The following is a 20145-nucleotide window of genomic DNA, read 5'->3' as shown; positions in this document are numbered from 1 at the left end:
ATGCAAACTCCACACAGGAAGCCCGAAGCCCGGGATTCAACCCTTGATGTAAGAACTGTGAGGCAGACGTGCTAATCACTCAGCCACCGTGCCGCTTACAAATAAATTGTTAAAAAAAAAAAAACTACACTGTGATTTCTGGACTTTTTTTTAGATTGTCTCTCACAGTGTCCAAGCCATTCAATGAACAATTCAATTCAATGAACATGAAAATTTTAAAACCGCCTATCATTTATAAGTGGGAGAACTTGCAAAATCGCAGGGTGTTCAAAAACGTATTTTACTCACTGTCCATTTTAATTCATAATTTGTATAATTTAGCATTACATCTAAATGAATATACTTTACATAGCTCATTATTTACACACTATTTGCCATTAATTAACCCGGACATTATGTCATTTTTGGTTGGCATCGGCAATAGAATAAACCATACATTTCCAAAGATGGATAATGGACTGCCTCTTCCTAGGCTCTAAAATCCAGTACCAATTTAATTTCCTTATGTTTACAGTTTAATCTTTTTAATTGTTCCAGTTTGCCATGTTGACAATTGCAATGTTTGTTTGCTTTGAGGAAGTAACGATCAGGCCGCCATGATATTTACATCTTTAGCCTTCATGCTGCAACCCGAAAATTAAACGGCTGCTTTCACACATGGTCCCGGTCCGTGTCATCTCTGTGTCAGTCGACCCGGGAAATTGCTTTCAGACATAAGGGCTACCCATCTCAATCCCGGGATTTAACCGGAGTTCAGCGTATGTCTGAGAGGTGCTTAAGTTAGAGATGCTTGTGTGTCTTCATTTCGTAGATCTCTTTTTTTTTATTCTTGTGCAGGTGAGGACAGACCTGAGGAACAGGCTGCAGGGCAACCATCTGGCAGCACGCCTCACATGGACTATAAAAGGACCACCTATTGCTGATTTCACTTATGAAGAGACCTCAAATTGTTTTTTGTTTTTTTTTTAAATCCAGGAAAACCAAGTGTTCCCAGGCAGAATGCAAAGTTTAAAAATGATCTTTGTTATAGTTCTTATTGGGAAAAAAAATAATTTTTATAATTCTCATTTGACATGATGTGAAACAATTTCCCCGCTGCAGCCAACCACGACTACAGCTTCAAAAAATCCTAGGGGAAAACCCTGCTATATATATATCAAAACAGAAATAAGATGGTTTCCACACTTGTTAAATGGATAATGCCTTGAAACTAAAGTACACTTTACATACCCTTGAGGCTTCACAGCCATAGTGTAGTAAACAACCCAAGCTGTGAGTGTGTTTCCAGATTCATTAGTATTATGAATGAATGACCAAACAAGCTGCGATTAAAAAAGGAAGTGTGGGGGGCGTGGGTGGGGGACTCGATTTTCAGGGTTATCGACCAGTTTCTGTTAGATCACACTTAGATGATGTGTCAAATTTGGCATCAATAAAACCCAATGAGGTGAAATGACCAGGCACAGAAAGAAATAATTGAGGGAGAATTCAATACTGAAGAACAATAACCATTACTCCCACGGAAATGAACAGGTTGTCAACTGTGTGAGCGAATGTGACCTTCTGAAAAGACACACAGTCGTTGTGTTCCACATAGAAGCGCAATAAATATAGTAAATATTCTGATGAGTCCAGTTTCTATGGCAACATGAGCATATTAAAAGTAGGGCTGTAAGGTTGAGACAAATGGAACAAAATGTGGGTCAATTTTGGTTGCATTCAATTTTGTCTAACATAGAATGGACTACAGCAGTGGATCTCTCTTTTTTACACTAAAGAATGCCTTTAAAAAATACTTGGCTCACCCGGTACCAAAGAGGAAGATATTTGTTCCTAAAATTTATATTCATTTTACAGTAAGCCACTGCAATTTCATGCTGGGTTTAAAAATGACCACCGTGCTTTAATATAGGAACAAAGCTGTACTTAAATAATGATTATAGTACAGTCTCTAGCAAATATTAGTTAAATAAAATGGAACAGAATACAGTCAGTGTTTAAAACAAATAGTTTGATATGATTAAAGGAAAATAGATTGCACTTAAAAGTTAAATATAAGAGAACTGTACTTGACAAATGTGGTGTATCAATTAAAAAAAAAAAAACACTAACATTACATTCATTTGAAACTGTTCATTCAGTGATTCGTTTGAGTACATTTTCAGATTTGGACAACTGAATAGGTTACAACTTTTTGTATCATGTTTAGCGTGTTGAACGGCCATTTGTAACATTCTCTTGTGTACCATCATAGAGAGCCTGTTAACATTTTTGTATTTGGTCAACTGAGTGTGTTACAGTTTGTTGTATTGCTTTTATTGTGTTGAACTCAGTTTCTATTTCAATGTCAAACATGAACTGTAGGAAGGATATCTGAAAGAATAATATCAAATAAACTGTAATGTACTGTACATTATGGTCATATGTACAATATATACTGCATATTGTATGATGAAAGAAAGTATTAGCACAGCTATGATTCCACTGTTTCATATCTCTAAGTGTATTTCTCCCTTTCTTCCATTCATGTCCTCAAGCCATATGCCAGATTTCGATGCTGAAAATGAACGAGCATGTGGATGCTCAACCCAATCTGCAGTTACTGTAAACCCTCTTATCTATCCAAAGCACTCCATTAACATAAAAGGCACGTACACACAATTCAAAAAAACACAAACACCATTGCTATTACTGCTTTTTCCATGTTCCGATCCTCCCTTTTCCTTGCTATTTCTATACAGCCACCATACCACAACCCCTCCTTCCCATGGTACTCCCACCCAGAATGATTTCCTCCCTCTTTTTCATTCTTATTCCCTTTTTGCCATCTCCTCCCTCACAGCCTCCCTCTCTGTGATTGTATTTGCGAAAGCACCACTCGACCTTGAATAGCTATCTCAAGGTCAAATAATCCTGCCTGTCTGGAAATACAAGGACTGTCTCATACAGTAGCCTACAACACACCTGTATAAAACAACTCCACTCAAATAAGTGTCAGTTCCAATTATTTAAACCTTGATAAAAACAATCTTACAAGAAACTCCACGCAAATAAGTGTCAGGTCCCATTATTGAAGCATGATCAAGCAAACAATCTTCTAAACTAATACCAAAGGTGTTGCATAAGTTAACAGCTGATATCTGATAATGTAAAAAATCTTGATGATATTCAAACTTACAGTGCCTATGACAACAAAAAACAAGTTTATTTCATATTTCACGTGGTATTTTATGCTCCTGAATGAAATGGACCGCTTGGATGTGTGTGTTTGGAATCCCGTGCCATGAAAATGAGTCCTGGATTGAGGACGAATGCGAATGTGAGGTCACCCGGGTCAGCATCTCACAATAAAGCCTTGCTTTACAGCTTTACTTGTTTACACTCTTTTCTCCGTCTCTGAAGACGTGGCAGCGAAATGACAAAAGCCAGACTAACTCTGGTGGCATAAAATACTGTTCGGGAGGTGCAAGAAGTCAACAGTTTTGACCATTATGCAGTAATTCTGCCCTGTCGTACTGAATAAATGCATTTTTAATCCCATTTAGCACAAGACTGTTGTTTGTCATGACCATACCGTTTATTTAGCAATTTGGGAAAAATACTTAGATTAAAAAACTATCCTGTAAAAATACTGGCGTAAAGAGATTGAAAGAATGATGACTTTGCTGCTCTGTGTCATATTTTCCTGTGTTGTAATTTTCCCTCTCAATGGGCTGAATTCTAAATCAGCTGAAATCGTGACCCTGCCAACGTCATTCTCCAGCCGGGGACGCTAGAGCAGTATAATTACAGGCATGGCTAAACGGCAGATTAAAATATAAATTTTTCATCATCTGCGCTTTGCCAAATTGTTGTATGTAGTCGAATCGTCTCAAAATATGATTTTAATTCACATTAAAATGTTATTTAAGATTTTGTTTATGCTGTCGCAGGCACTTTAATGACTGTCACTAGTCATGAAAGCGACGGGAAAATTATACACTTTGTTCTTGGTCACACAACCCTTTTCTACACCATGATTCATTTTTCTACATTCGAATCCAAATCCAAGTAAGAATGTGTGTGGTAACCTGAGGAATGTGTGCACAGATGACAGCCTCTAAATTTGACGGATTTTGAGAGCTTTTGGAAGAATAGGCAAACACTGGTGCTGTGCCATGATGGTGGGAGACAGAATTGCTGTGAGAAAAAACAAATATACTGTAGTAGTGAAAAAAATTAAACAATTATTTACTTAAAGAGACTATTGTAGATTTTGATTTCTTTCTAAATACGTGATATCCAGTTCAGGGTTTACCCTGCATCCTGCCTGTTATTAACTGGGATTGGCTCCAGTAACCCCACGACCCTTGTGAGGATCGGCAGTTCAGAAGATGAACCATTATACGATTTTAAGTTCTGGTATTTCCAGGTAATGGGGCCTGGAATAGTTCCAATCATGGCTTCGACTAGGGCAAACCCTATTCATTTGAATGGCTGGCTGTCAAGTACAGTATATTTGGAGGTAAATTTACGAAAAACGACCTCTTTAGAATTTTCAACTGTCTGTATTTTATCAGAGGCACTTTATTATGTATATGTTGAGCTTTATTTGTATGTGCATGACGTAATAATGTATATTTTATCTTGGCTGACGAGCAATTTTCTCCTGCTTTTTAAGCTGACTCTTCTAACTGGGAAGGTATCACCAGGCATATATTGATCAAGTCACTACCTCTTTTAAATTGTTAACTCTTTCAGAGGCCCTTTTACACGCATAATTTTTTTCTGTATTTGTGAGTTCTGGTAGACGACGGGCTTTTATGTGCTTGTTCACTCGATTTTGTAAGCTTTGAGGGGATCACCCTCATCGAAGAGTACCAAGTTAATGAATGATAACCTGTATTCTTCACATCAAAATCTTTGACATTATTATATTTTACAGATGTGTATAGATTGAAAAGTGATGTCAACAAATAATAAGAATAAAAATAAGAAACAATTATAATAGAAAACCAATTTAATGTATGTATAAATATATTTTTTTAGGTCAGACGTAACATTTTCATCATGTTACTGCTTGTGCTGGGGACAGTTTCTGATGACTGCTGGCTGTGGCCACTGAGCCCCTTTTTAAACAGCAAAAAGCGAAGAAGAAAAAAAAAAAGCTTTTCAATTTCATGATTTGACGGCTGACCATTGCCATCCATTGTTTTCTGCTGTTCTTGGTCCTTGGGGAAACCATACATACAATAGCCCTTTTCGGACCGATTGGTGCAACCAACACAGCCCACTGATCTATACAATGTTAGGTTTAAACAATCAACTATGACACCAATTCCACCAATGCCTCAATGAAAAATATGATTTTGTTTATCAAAGGGTAATAAGTTAGTTTTTTATTTTTGTTTTTATTATACATTATCTTTAATATACAGTGGTGCCTCCATTTACAAAATGAATTGGTTCTGGAAGTGGTTTATTAACTTGAAAATTCTGTATGTAGTATAAGTAGTGTTTTCCATGTAAATGCCCTAATCCCTTCCAAGCCCCCCAAAATTCAGACATAAATCTTTTATAATGCATAAAACTGCATCAAAACATGAAACAAATACATGTTACAATTAGATTATTGCACAATAAACAGAAAATCAGAGTTGTGCATAATGTAAAAAACCAAGAAGTTAATACACTCATGTAAAGCTGTCAGAACACGAGGGGCGAATGAAGAGGATGCTGGGATACACACGCACACGTACAGTAGAGGTCCCTCTTAGCCAATTGGATGCCAGGAATGCTAAGCAATAGCCAATGGCAGAGCAGCTATAAGTATGTTACGTTGAGTAAACTCTGGGAGCTGCGAGTACCAGTCATACTGTATTTTTGCCTTTCATATCTTGAAATTTCTTCCCTAACAAGAGGGAATATTTTCCCATTGAGGCGTGTCTTAACCTGAAAATTCTGTATGTATAGACGTTTGTAAATACAAGTACCACTGTATTACCGCAGGTAAGTGAATCAAGGAAATCTAGGCATTCTCCGGAAAAACTATTGTAGAAAAAAAAACTAAACCATCTTGCGTTTCAATGTAAAAGTCGATTTCCCATGCTAATGCTAACACAAACATGAAACTTTCCCTCCACAACATGGGAAAGTTCCCCTCTGTGTAACAGTTTACATGCTGTAGTTTTCAGTTTTCACCTTACCACTCAAATGAAAAGCTAGCGTTTACAAATGTGTTATAATGCAATTACATAATCAAACACGTACTTGAACATGTGTTTTTATCCATTTTCTCATAAATGTCACAATCACCGCAGTCGGTTTTATAGAAAACCATTACAGCGCTGCTTGTGCTTGGAACCAATCACGCATGCATGAACCACATGACTACCCGCGGCTAGATCAGAGAGCATCGCAACTCTCTTTCTACATGGCTCTGGTGGGGCTAAACAGGGTATCTGCTGATATCAGCAAAAATCCATGCTTTCTGACCCGCCCCTTCAACTATATAAAATTAAAACACTGTCAATGTCTATTCGGCACAATTGGAACTTCCTCATTCACTTCACGGTTATAGCCCCCGATCTCCAAATCCATCCTCTCTCACGTGTTTATGTGTTTTATATTATTTGGACTTTGTTTAGCAATGCAAAGTGAGACATACAGCCGCCTAACAATGAAGATTTGCTGTAAGCACTGAAAGCAGCGGAGCCTCGTGCACTAGCTGCTGACAGCGGATGCATTACGATCGGCGACATTTCTGCACAAGTTACTGAATTTTTAGTGTTACTACACAGGGTAGCAGCAAACAAGTTACAGCCCCCATCACAAAAACAGATCTTCCATCAGGTTGCTTATGTGTTTTGTGTAATGTGAACTTAGTGTGAGCATGGCATAACAGACAGCTGGCCAAGCGGTGTTTCACGCATCAGCAACCACCAGTAGATGTGTATGGTCGGCTACAATACCGCCAAGGGCCCGCTGAATTTCTAGCGGTTGTAGCCGACCATATTTATTTACTGACGGCAACTGCTGCTGTGAAGCACAGCTTGCCTTAGAGCTTCCTTGATTTGTTGCTTGCTGCGGTTTCGTCCTCTAAAACTCCACTGATGAGAGATTCCTCTCTCCGCATTCGTGTTCAAAGAGCCTTGTTGGCATGGCAAATGAGTTGTGTTGACATGGAAAACATCTTGACAACATAACGTCCATTTTAACGGGAGGTAGTTTGAGCACAGTCAGTGGAAATACCTACAGCACCTAAGACCTCCAGCCTTAGTTTTCCTTATTTTGAAGCCTTATTTAATATACTGTACTTGACAACTTTTTTTTTAAATTTCAAACTTGGGCTTGGTAAAAACACAAATTTCTTTCACTCAATCAAATAATTAATTAATACTGACTTCCAGAGGTGGGTAGTGGCGCGTTACATTTATTTCGTTATATTTAACTGAGTAACTTTTTGAGCTTAATGTACTTCTTAGAGTAGTTTTACCACGCAATACTTTTTACTTTTACTTGAGTAGATTTGTGAAGAAGAAACAATACTCTTACTCCACTAGAGTCATTATATTTTTCCTCTTTCTACAATGTGACTTTTTTTTTTTTTGCCAGAGATGCCGACACTTTCAGTTTAAAAGAGACGTCGCAACAAAATCCACGACTCCATTATAAAAATCAGACGAAACAATGTTTTTTCTCCACTACAGGGCACTCATGCTTTTTTGACAGGTGATTTTTGTTCTGGTCTAAGTTCGATGATTTATTATCTTTTCGTTCTAATATGGTCATGTAATATAGTTATAGTACAGAATGATAATAACAGTTCATATAGATGAAGTGCTAAAAAAAATATTTACACTATTTTTTCTTAATTAAACATTGTAAGCATTTACTCACAATTTTACTCATTACTTGAGTAAAATTTTTGGATCTTGACTTGACTAAAACTATTTAGGGGCCATTTACATGGTGACGCTCCGAGAATACCACAAATTTTAGGTTTTCATTTATATGGCTTAGTCTGCATTCGAACAATGTCATAATTCCGCGTGAAAACGATGTAGTATTCATGCCACGCCCTAGGGGGCAGTGCAGATTTACAAGGCGACAGCCAGTTTTGTACTGTCTTGACACCATCTACCTCCTCAGCCCGGAAGACAACATACCCACCCACTCCAAACAATGACATTTTTCTTTTGCTGTAAAAGGCACAAAAAAGCAAACATTTAACATATTTCATTTAAAATATTATAAAAACAGTAGGGCTGTCAAACGATTAAAATTTTTAATCAAGTTAATTACAGCTTAAAAATTAATTAATCGTAATTAATCGCAATTAATCGCAATTCACACCATCTATAAAATATGCCATATTTTTCTGTAAATTATATATATATTCTGTAAAATAAATTGTTGGAATTGAAAGATAAGACACAAGATGGATATATACATTCAACATACGGTACATAAGGACTGTAGTGGGCATTTCACTCTACTGTCATTTAAATCTGTCTATGCTGTCCTCACTCCGAAGCGTCTACTTTTTCCAAAGCTAGACAGCTAGTGAACGACGCTTTAATAATCAAACTTCTTCCTTTTTCATCTGATTTATTAATAAAATGGCCTCAAACCATTGTCCTCTTTAGACCGTCGTAAAACTACAAAAAAAAAGTACACAAGCATTGCATTAGCAACAACGTTAGCTTAGCACGCTATACAGGTTCACTAAACATAAACAAAAAGCGTCTCATACAAAAAAATATAACATTTCGCTTACTAACATAATATGTACATTCTTTACAACAACCATACTTACGGACAAATCTTGTCCAAGGATCAAATAAGCACAACATTACAACGTAGGCGTCAGCCCGAGATGTCGTGCAGCCATATTGAACTGGCAAGAAAACAATAAACCATGTTGCAAAGCGACCACAAGAGTTCGCTGTTAGACAGCACAAAAAGCCTTGCTGTAAAACTTACCAAAAGACAGAATACTGTCTGAGCGGGACATGTGAGTTAATTGCGTCAAATATTTTAACGTGATTAATTTTAAAAATTAATTACCGCCCGTTAACGCGATAATTTTGACAGCCCTAAAAAACAGTAAATTAAAGCCGACATTCCGCCATGTTTGCTGTTTTTGAATGTTTAGTAGCTAGGCTTGCCACCCGTCCCTTGAAATACGGAATCGTTCCATAATTGGGAATTAAAAGTTGCGTTCTGTATTGAACCAATACGGAACGCAGTTCATTCCGTATTTCACAATTGTCCCATGGGTCGACACCGCGCGACCCGCGGCTCCTGCGTGGCGGGCGGCGGTGCGCCCAGCCCATGCACGTCTGTCACACACAAACACACAGCTGCGCTCATGAGTGACCACCGAGCCAACAATAATGAACAAAAAGGGCAGGAGAAATTAAAGACAGCAAGATCTGCCTGCCCGCTGCTGTCTGCCCTGCACTGCATTCCACTTCCGGGTTCGTTGCCTAGTTACCTCGCTCTCTCTGCTCAGTGCACTGCCCCGCGCGTTTTCAAAACTAACATGTCTCTTCAACATTAGAAGTTCAGGACACCCCACGTCATCCTCAAAAGGGGAAACGTCTCCAAAAAATAGACTGGAGTGGCTCAATAGAGTCACTGATGATGATTATAACGCGAGCTGCAAGGCAGGCAGGAAAGTTATTGCAGTGTCTCACAGAAGTGTAAAACAGCATGCTGAGGAGACCTCCACAAACGGAATATAAGATCCCAGAAGAGCCTTCGTCACGATTCTTTGTACATGAAACATCCCCTGAGCTTGATTTGGTATGTTATTATGCTCTTGTATATGTATAACATATAGGCTATATTTATATTTACCTTCATACATCTTGCATTGATCGGAGCATAGCTAAGCTATTTCAGTTGCTAGTATGGTTGATTATTTTTAGGAATGTTGATTTTTTTTTTTTTTGAAACATGCATTTATTATCAATCAATATGGAATGAATATATGTACCCATTAAGAACATGTTTTTTTGTTACGCTAACTAATGCTACTCATTTGGAATTATTCCTAATAGATTAACAGCAAATAAACATTGAATAAATAGTCCTACTGCAAATATATGCTATCTATTGATTAACAGTGAATTTGACATCATCCCACTCCTACCCTCTAAATTACTGCAGCTGAGGTGACACAGGTATACCACACAGTAAAACGTAGCCAGTCAGAGCTACAATAGTGCTGACTGTGGACACAGGCTCAATCAGAAGATTTTTATGTAATATTCCAAAATGGTGAAGAAAATGACTATGGGGAGAACAAGCAAGAGGCACTGTTGAAACAAGTCCTGGGTCCAAAGGCAGTGGGTGATGTACTTAAGATCTTAACATCACCCATCCCATTCTCCATACAGACCGGTGCCTCGAATAAATTGAGCAGGAAGATGTTCCCCTTGCTGTCCAGTACTTCAGTCCAGAGTCTGGGCTGACCAACAAAATGCTGGACTTCATAGAGAATGCAGATGGGTCAGCTGATGGAATTGTAGCTATCCTGGAACATTCCCTTAAGAAATTTGGCTTGTCAATGCATCACCTGACCGGATTCAGTGCCGACAACACAAATGTTTATTACGGTATTCACAACTTCGTTTTCACTAACCTGCAGAAAAGAAAAAAAAAACAATCTGCTGCAAGGAAACTGCCATGCCCACAAAGTGCACAATACAGTTTTCTCATCTAAAAATACATACATTTCTATGCATTTTAGGAGTTTTGGGGATGCCGCTTTTTTCGCCCGTAAGGCTTTGGGCGTGAGTGGGGGCGTCCCTTATTTCTATTTCTGAAAGGTGGCAACCCTATTAATAGCAGCACTGCGCACGCACAAAGTGACATGTGCAAGTGCTTACGTCATCGGCGCTAGCGCTTGGTTAATCCTTCCACTTTGGAGCCTAGAATCAAAGGTTTGCGTCTTCGCCTTCCGTTTTCGCTGTCACCATATAAAGACGAGGCCATTCCGAAACACAATTGTTGCATCTTGGTGTCGCAGCGTCACCGTGTAAATTAGAAATAACGCTACTCTTACTTGAGTAAAGTTTTTGGCTACTCTACCCACCTCTGTTGACTTCAAATGCAGTCCCTTTAAGTGTGTGCAGAAAATTGCAACAAAAATTTCATTAGTGTAGTTACTTACAGTGTATCACAAAAGTGAGTACACACTTCGCATTTCTGCAGATATTTAAGTATATCTTTTCATGGGACAACACTGACAAAATGACACTTTGACACAATGAAAATTAGTCTGTGTGCAGCTTATAGAATAGAGTTCATTTATTTTCCCCTCGAAATAACTCAAAATATAGCCATTAATATCTAAACCCCTGGCAACAAAAGTGAGTACACCCCTTAGAAACAACTTACATCCCTGAATTTCCAAATTGAGTACTGCTTGTCATTTTCCCTCCAAAATGTCATGTGACTCATTACAGGAGTGCTGTCAGCATTGCTGAAGAGATTGAAGAGGCGGGGGGGTCAGCCTGTTAGTGCTCAGACCATACGCCGCACTCTACATCAAATTGGTGTGCATGGCTGTCACCCCAGGAGGAAGCTTCTTCTGAGGATGCTACACAAGAAAGCCTCACTTTCAATTTTGTCAGTGTTGTCCCATGAAAAGATATACTTTAATAGCTGCAGAAATGCGAGGGGTGTACTCACTTTTGTGATACACTGTATCTTTGGTTCTGAACACTTAAGCAGGGTCAGAGAACGAGACTGAGAGGCCATAGTATTCACATTTACATGTCTGTGTTTAGAAGTATAGTTGAAAATAATCTAAACACCAGAATATGTGTGATGTCATACCTTCAGTGTTTATAGCAGAGACATAGCTCCAGTTGTATCTCTTGACTATGTCCACCATTGCCCTTGCCTGTTGGGCGTCTGATGGAACCACACGCATGAAGTACTTGTAAAGACTCTAGAAAAGTAGAGACAATTATGGATAAGTACAATAAGGTTATTTCTGCACAAAGATTTAGTAAACTATATCTCACCTTATCACTTAGGTCCATGCTAGTAGCAGAGTAGGCAATTTGTGGTATGTTAAACAGTTGAAGTAGATTCTGGACTTGGATGGCTACTGAGCTTGACCCAGGCCCGATTAAACCCACAATGGGCTTTTTCCCTCGCATTGGTGTGGCTGAGGGGTCTGCGCACTTCATGGCTGCACCCCCGCCGCCTCCTCCCCAAGGGTTTCCTCCACCCCACTCCTCCGCTTCATCGGAGGATACAAGCGAATCTCGAATGAACTCGATACTCTGCTCCAGAGCCACAGCGGAGTGCCAGCAGGAGTCACGGATCTCACATCCGAGTGTGATGTTTGGCAGAATGTGCGGGTCTGCGTTGATGCGGTCCAGTGTGTGCATCATCGCCTCCACCCGCTGGATACCATACTGCTCTCGAACAGCACCACATTTGCGTTCGTGAACCTGGGCAGGAAGGAGTAACAAGACACAAATATTAGGGAAATAATGGTCAGTATAGTTGTATTCATTATTTAGACATACAGTACATTGTTTTGTATATTTTATGTGACACATAGGAAATGTTCCAAAGCCAACCTTGTCTGCAGGAGGCTGATGATGCACTGAGAACAATGCTCCAATTATGATGTCCCCAGGAATGTGGGCAACAACTCGCCGTTCACTCGACTGGGCAGAGTCAGCTTGATCAAGTGCCACCCAGACAAAGAAGAGGAGTAGAAACAAAATCATCTTGGTTTTTCCGCTATCCAAAGGTGCAATGAAAATATGCCGTCACAGGTAATGACTTGTCCGGGTTTTTCTGGCCATAGCAAAAGCACTCTTGTTTCAGCTTGTTTTAACTCATTCTTTTCCTTCCGTTTCAGATTTCAACATTGGGCCATGACCATGACAGAGGCAGTTGCAGCTGTGTGACTTGAGAAATTGATCATAAAACCTTGACTGGGTTTCAAAAGATGATAGACGTCCAGAATGCACCAATTCAAGGATAGGGCTCGAGTCCAGATTGGATGACAACAGACAGACATGTTCACGTGAACCTGCAAAAAGATGGGGGGGGGGGGGGGGGGGGGGTGTCAATCTTAAACACTGCAGATTCTCCAGCACACAAGTATAACAACCATAAACACGACAATAATGATGTTATCGGGAAATATATGTAACCCACGTTACTATGATAGAGAACACTGAACATGAGTCATATGGAAATTTAGTGAGCCAGGAATTATAATAAGAAAAATATCAACTCAAACGAAAGTTGATATAAAATTAGTGAGGAAAAAATAGGTTATTTAAAAAAATAATCGTTTGATTTAATTACTTTTCAAAAAGGCAACGACCTACAAGCCAATGGGAAGTTGCGATATTTCTCTCCCTTAACCAATGAGCGAGCAGGTTCTAGGCCATTGGTAGGATGACAGGAGCGAAGCGGTCTTCTCTCTCTTTTACTTCCTCATCGCGAGTTAGTGAAGATGCAGCTTCTTTGGTTTGTCTGACAGTTACAAAGATACTGCGGGAAAAAAAAAATCAAAAAACCCCGGATTCAACTACAGTCTTTGTGCGTCATAGGAATTGTAAGTAAAATCGATTGAATCGCCACTAATTTAGTGGGGTCATATTACTGTACTGTTAATTTAGTTTTTGCTGCGTCATCGCCACAATCGGCCGTTAGGAGGGCAGCTCGTGACAGCGCGGTTTGACCAACCGTTAACTGCGTGCCGCCAACACCTTTTTCTGATGAGTGTTTTATATGACATGTTATGAAACAAAAGTATGAATATTAATGTTAATTTAATGTTTGCTACGTCGTCATCGCAAACTGGCTGTTAGGAAGGCAGTTTGTGGCAGCGCAGGTTGGCTAACAACCGTTAGCTACGTGCCCTCATCCCCTTGTTCTGGTGAGTGTTTTATATGACATGTTAAGAAGCAAAAAGATGAATTTGAAGCATGATGTTAATACTAGCTTGGCCTGTTTAGGCCGGGTCTTTTATGCGAGAGTCGCCTTTCATTGAGGACATCGAGGGAGATCGCTTGTGAAGCATATATTTTTCCTTTTATTTTTCCGCTCTCGACCTGTCGAGCCACAGGAGTGGTTGTCGAAGGAGAGACCGGTGGCGAGCTAACCCAATTTTCGAACCCGAACTGGACACGTTTTTTTGTTTCAGCTGGGAATCTGGTAGGAACGTTCCATAATACTCAACAGTGATTTACATGTGAGCTCACATAGCGTTTTGGGACTGGAATAAGACGTTGAAGGGAAAACACTAAGTGCACTTAGTAAAGTTAGGGTGTGTAAAGTAAGTTTTGGGGATGAATTAAGCATTTGTTTCATGCATTTAACTTTTTTGTTCAATGTACATATTGTAAATAGTTTAATATTTTTGTTTTATATTACACACACAAAAAAACCCACAATTATCTGTGTCTTGAGTTTTATTTGCTTCTGCCGGGTGCACGCTGTCTCCTGTGAGTCGAGTCTAGCTTCTGATGCACTGGTCCAATAAATAAACACATTATAATCAGACAACGTAAAGTGATACAAGGTAAACTTTGTCACTTGTTAACCACCGGGTTACATATAGTATACCCACATTTGTAGCATTTTTATTCCACATAAGTATGTCAAGTCCTTGATATAACCAATAGAAGTGTACCGAGGTATAAATTCAATTACGGAGGGTCCTTTAAAGGGCAGCTGAAAAGCTATGCGGCTTTCGTTCATGAGCGTTTTACTTGGTTGAATTGTATTAAATGCATCATTCGCTGTGTCAAAACTCATACTAAAAAAAAAATAATAATAATAAATGATCGCGTAGTTTTTGAGTTACTGCCATAGCAGCAACACCCTGATACAGGTAGTCCCCGGGTTACGAAGTTATTTTACGAGTTATTTTCCTATGCTGGCGACGTAACCTAAATTTCCGCTTTTGGAATATGTAAAAAGGTTGTCCGCCCGATTGCCTGCCTGAGCGGTCCACTGTCCGACAAAGCCAAGGCAGCCCTGCCCTGCAAACACTCAAGATATTAATTGGAGCAATCCAACCCTGTGGTTTTGCGAGTGTGAGTGGGAATGACTAATGAGGGCCATAGTGCTCACAAAAGATATGCTGATTAGTGTCAAATGATCCTTCTCTGGTTACAAAAACTGATTTGTATCAACTGATCCACCCTTGGTAGTTCTAGTGTTGAATAGTAATGGTAAATAGAGTTACACTTGTATTGCGCCTTTCCACCTTTTTAAGGCCCTCAAAGCACTTAACACTATATCCTCATGTACCTACTGGTGACACAGCAACAGGAGCAACGTGGGACTTAGTATCTTGCTGAAGGATACTTTGACGATGTCATCAGGGCTTTCTTTCTTCAGAGAGCTATTTATTTAATCTTTTTTTCACCTTTATAAGAAATGGTTCTGAGTCTAGGGAGTCCAGGCACTTCTGGAGATATTAATTTCTACTTGTTTGAATCAATAAACATGCTTTATGCATTTCAATGAAGTTCAGTTTTGCATTATTCAATTTTTTACACCTATTTCTACACTTTTACTGCAAATGAATATCAGCTCCAAAAATCGGTTACCGGCCCCTCTAACTACTAATAATCAGTATCGGTCCTGAAAAACCCTTATCGGTCGATCTCTGCTAAGAACACCATTACATAGACTACATGTTGATGTACTGCATATTATATATAATTTAAAAACAGGTAGTCAGACCAGTGATGAATTTGCTTTCTTGAGTAAACCTCAAAAGTAACCATCATTCTGTCCTCTTCTCGGGAAGTGACAAATGATTTACTGCACAGGATAGTAAAGCATCCGCTTCTCATGCAGAGCAGGGTGAAGGTCATGGCACAAGTGTCTGGGATTTGCTGACTCAGCAATGTGACAAAGAGATGAGGAGGGGGAAAAAAAACAAAAATTACAAGTACAACGTAGGTGGAATACATATAAAGATATTATACATGAAGGAACCAGACACAAGGAGGTCAAGAATGGTGTGGCTGTGGCCACCGGCTTGCTGCAGGTATAAAAAACTATTCACACTGGCATTAAAAACCTAAGACTGAGTACCTCAAGAAAACCCAAGCAATGACAGGAGAACATGCAAACTCCACACAGGAAAACCACAATCTTAGGACTGTCCACTGTGCAAAGAAGTTCTATTAATGAAAAAGTAAACCACGATTTAAAAAAAAAAAAAAAAATGCACGAGGGATGGTCTGGCTAATTGTAATTAACATGATGGTGTCAGTAAGGCAGTGTGGCTAACCGCTCCTCTAATAATGAACAAGTCAAAGAGAACAGTTCCTCTTTCTCACACAAAGACTCACTGAAATCAAACTACAAGTGTTTCATTTGGTTTTCACACACTCAGTCACACATGCTGGGTCTCTCTATCAACCTCCCCTTTGTGTTTCTGTCTTGTTGTGTGGGCCTCACTGGTGTTGAAAGCAAAACAAAATCTCTTCTCTATCCTTAAGAAAACACACACCCCATTATCCAATATGGAAATATTGAAACTCAACACAAGTGCATCACAAAATTTGTAAGTAACAATTTGGAAGGCACACTTAGATGGAACCCCAAAAGGGTAAAAGCTAAAGAAAAAAAAAACATTTTGAAATAAATACCATTTTGATGAATAATAGACAAATTGTGTAATATGGCACTTAAATTGTAAGATAAGGTAATATTATTATGAAAAAGATTTAACAAGATAAAGTGTTTTTCACAAAGTATTTTTTTTTGTTTGTTTCATAATTACTTTCTCTACAATAGCCTATTTGTTTGATAATGTCGTTTTTCAGTTCAATAAGATTTTACAAGGTAAAAAGCGTTTATCACAAAGTCATTTTTTTTAATAATGTCTTTTTCCACAATGGCCTTTGTATTTCATAGTGTGCTGTCAATCAAATAAATAAAGCGGAGTCAGTTAAGGGATTGGCTGGATCATAGAGTCTGGCTAGCTGCACTAGCATTTGGTAGCATCACTTTCAGAGTTGCGAACTGGTTAGATCTGTGATTCTTAACCTTGCTAAAGGTACTGAACCCCACAAGTTTCACATGTGGATTCACCGAACCCTTCGGAATTAAATAATATAGTTTTTTTGTTTTTTTTTTATCATTTTGTTTTGTTTTTTTCTTCATTTCAAAGTCAATATATCTAAGCTAGCAAACTAATAATTTAGCAAATTCCCGTTCTGAATTCTTCTAATTTTGACAGAATATTTTATGAACAGGTCAAAATTTGAGACAACGCTGCCCATTGGTCTATTGTATTCCCTCATACTTCACACCAATTAAGAGTCAACCGTCCACTGAGCAAACCAGTTCCTCCTCCCATCAAATCAAGGTCTAGGAGTTAAAAAAAGAAATTAATTAAGCCTGTAAACTGGGAGCAAACCAGTCCAAAACCAGGTCTTAAAAGCCATTTTGCCTGGATTTAATCAGCTTATGAAAATAGAACTCTACGTTTCTTTTCCTTCGCCTAACCCCTTAGACTTACTCACCGAACCTCTGGGGTTCGATCAAACCCAGGTTAAGAACCACTGGGTTAGATAGTAATGATAGGCCTATACCTCAGCCTGAGTGGGGATTTCAGCAACAGTGTGTTTTTGATTAGATGCTTTCTGGAGGTTTACCTAACAGTTCAGCAACACTACGAAATGCTAACGACCAGACACTACCAATTGCTAACGATCCAGCAAATCGCTCTGCCATATGCATATATATTTGCTTGACAAAAGACAATTCATTGTGCAGAAAAACGACATAATGAAATAAAAATGCTATTATGGAAAAAGGCATTATAAAATTATTTTTTTAAAGATGTGAAAAGCACATTTTATCTTGTAAAATGTCTTCCATAATAATATTACCTTATTTTACAAAGGCGTACTGTTTGGCTTGCGTTTGTCCCAAACGCTAAATGCATGGAAATAGTGTACGAATTAGATGTTTACTGAGCTAAACCTACCAATTCTGTCCGAAAATGATGGCCCTGGTGCCGAATTCACTGGTAGAGATGTGGAAGAACATACAAATGTTCAGTTAAAGAGATGGCTTAAGTGTCGAGGGCTGAAAAAGATGGAAACAAGAGCCATCCTGATCCAGAGGTAGCTTTTTTATCGACACCCTGTTCTTGTGTGCATTGCCTTACGCCACTGACAATGTAAATCTCCTGTTTCAACAATCTATCCTTTACCACCATATGCCCTGTCTTTCTTATATATTCTATCGTCTGGTTGTCTTACATCTCTGACTGTTCTTGGGGGTAATTTACATTGCTTTTTTTGTGCAGCAATCGCAAATGCTACTCAGTGACAGCACTTTTCATTTTTGCATTCATAAAAAATCTTTGCTAAAGTTGTTTTTTTTTTACAATACAAAAGGTAACAACAGTGGCAGTCAGATACCATTTAAAAATTTTCAGTTCATTTATTGTCAGACAGAAGCAGCACGGCAAAACACCATGCTAAAAAAATAAGTAAAAATATCAAAATGGCTTACCTCTTGGTCCTGTGTAGGACCATGCCCCCCAACAAAATGTTTACTGCATATGAAGGTGAATGGCTTCACCTTGCTGGCGTTAAACTGGTCTTTTGGACGTCTGCACAAGTTGAGCCATTGTTCACATTTTTTCTTTTTTTTTGGGCTTCGAAACGTATGAAGAAAACATCCTTCATATGTCATAATGTCTAGAGTCATTTCTACAAGTTCCATAGTAGCAGTGTTTACTCGGCATGTTCTTTTTTGAAAGATTACCGGCAGAAAATAAGCCGTACCAACATGGGTTGTATACGAGGGCACTTCTATTTTGAGCCACGTCCGGTTTACGATGGTGACGTCACAGTCTAACAATAGCATTCGTGCGGTACGCTATTCAAGGGCTATATTACACAATTTTTCTGTTATTTATTAAAATGGTATTTATTTCAGAATGTTGTTTTTATGTATTTTATTTTGACCCTTTTGGGGTTCCATACATTTATTAAGAAGAAATAGCTTACAATGTGTCAAGAATGTAAGTATTGTGTTGTGTACCAAACTTTTATCATTGTATTAAGGTGAGTGTTATTTTGTGATTCAGTTCAAAATACAAGGTAACCTTTTTGTCTTCAAATGCAGTGCGACATCTGTTAAGCTCTTTTTTAAAATCTTTTTAACCCAATGCATCAGTGAGTGAATGCTGCTTTGCTACACTAAAATATGAAGCTTTCATCCTTTGCAAAGGGCCTGTGTTTATGCAATGTGTGAATCCTTGGGGGGTCTCAAATTTAAATGCTAATAAAAACATTGCTCACAAAAAGCACAGTCAACCAGGAAGATACAGATTATTTCTCTAATGATCACCAGAGGTGAGTAGTAACATGTTACATTTACTCTGTTACATTTACTTGAGTAACTTTTTGAGAAAATTTTACTTCTAAGAGTCATTTTACCAAGCCATACTTTTTACTTTTGCTTGAGTAGATTTGTGAAGAAGAAACACTACTTTCTACGTTACTTTGGGCTACACTAGTCGTTACATTTTTTCTCTTTATTCTATATATTCGATTTTTTTTTTTTTTTTTTGCCAGCGTTGCCAACAGCTCTACCAGTTTCACCAATGAGATGTCGCAACAATAATCCCATGACTCTATTATACTAATCAAACTCAAGCTTGCCGTTCTATGATCACGCCAGCCTGTTATATCACGTGGCATCTTTAAAGCACTGTAAAAAATTAAGCATTTGACATAGAGCGCTGCCATCAACATGGCTAGAAAGTAGGGCTGGGCGATATGGCCTTAAACATGTATCACGATAAATTGAGCAGATTTATCTCGATAACGATAAATGACGATAAATTTGCCCAAGCGTACTGTTATATAATTTGAAAATCTGAATCAATGCATGAAATACAGATTAACTGTTTCTTGTTGATTTATTTACCAGCATTCAATTTCATATACTGTATTTAACAATTGTACATGCAGTCTAAACATTAAGTTTATAAAAATGTAATGTAAGCAATAAGAATTCAAGTATGAACATTTATAACAGCGTGTATGACTTGAACAATGTACATTATCAAAATCAATATGCCTGTGCAAACATGTCATTGTAACACAAATGACTTGCAGGTTGAACAGT

The 20145-nt window shown here is 38.5% G+C and overlaps 1 protein-coding gene across 1 annotated transcript in view; it reads right to left on the bottom strand.

Annotated features, from left to right (window-relative positions):
* grm5b (glutamate receptor, metabotropic 5b) overlaps positions 1 to 20145 on the bottom strand; it is a 156307-nt gene that overhangs the window by 118607 nt on the left and 17555 nt on the right. The window contains exons 2-4 of the mRNA XM_057838071.1: positions 12588 to 13048; positions 12021 to 12455; positions 11830 to 11944 (exon numbers count right to left, since the gene is read on the bottom strand). Coding sequence (XP_057694054.1) covers positions 11830 to 11944; positions 12021 to 12455; positions 12588 to 12740 — 703 coding nt within the window. The 5' untranslated portion in view covers positions 12741 to 13048. The remainder of the gene's footprint in view (positions 1 to 11829; positions 11945 to 12020; positions 12456 to 12587; positions 13049 to 20145) is intronic.

Source organism: Corythoichthys intestinalis, chromosome 6, assembly GCF_030265065.1.
Source record: "Corythoichthys intestinalis isolate RoL2023-P3 chromosome 6, ASM3026506v1, whole genome shotgun sequence".
Classification (NCBI taxonomy): Eukaryota; Metazoa; Chordata; class Actinopteri; order Syngnathiformes; family Syngnathidae; genus Corythoichthys; species Corythoichthys intestinalis.
The sequence above is the reverse complement of the archived record's forward strand: the minus strand, read 5'-3'. Positions and strand labels throughout refer to the sequence as shown.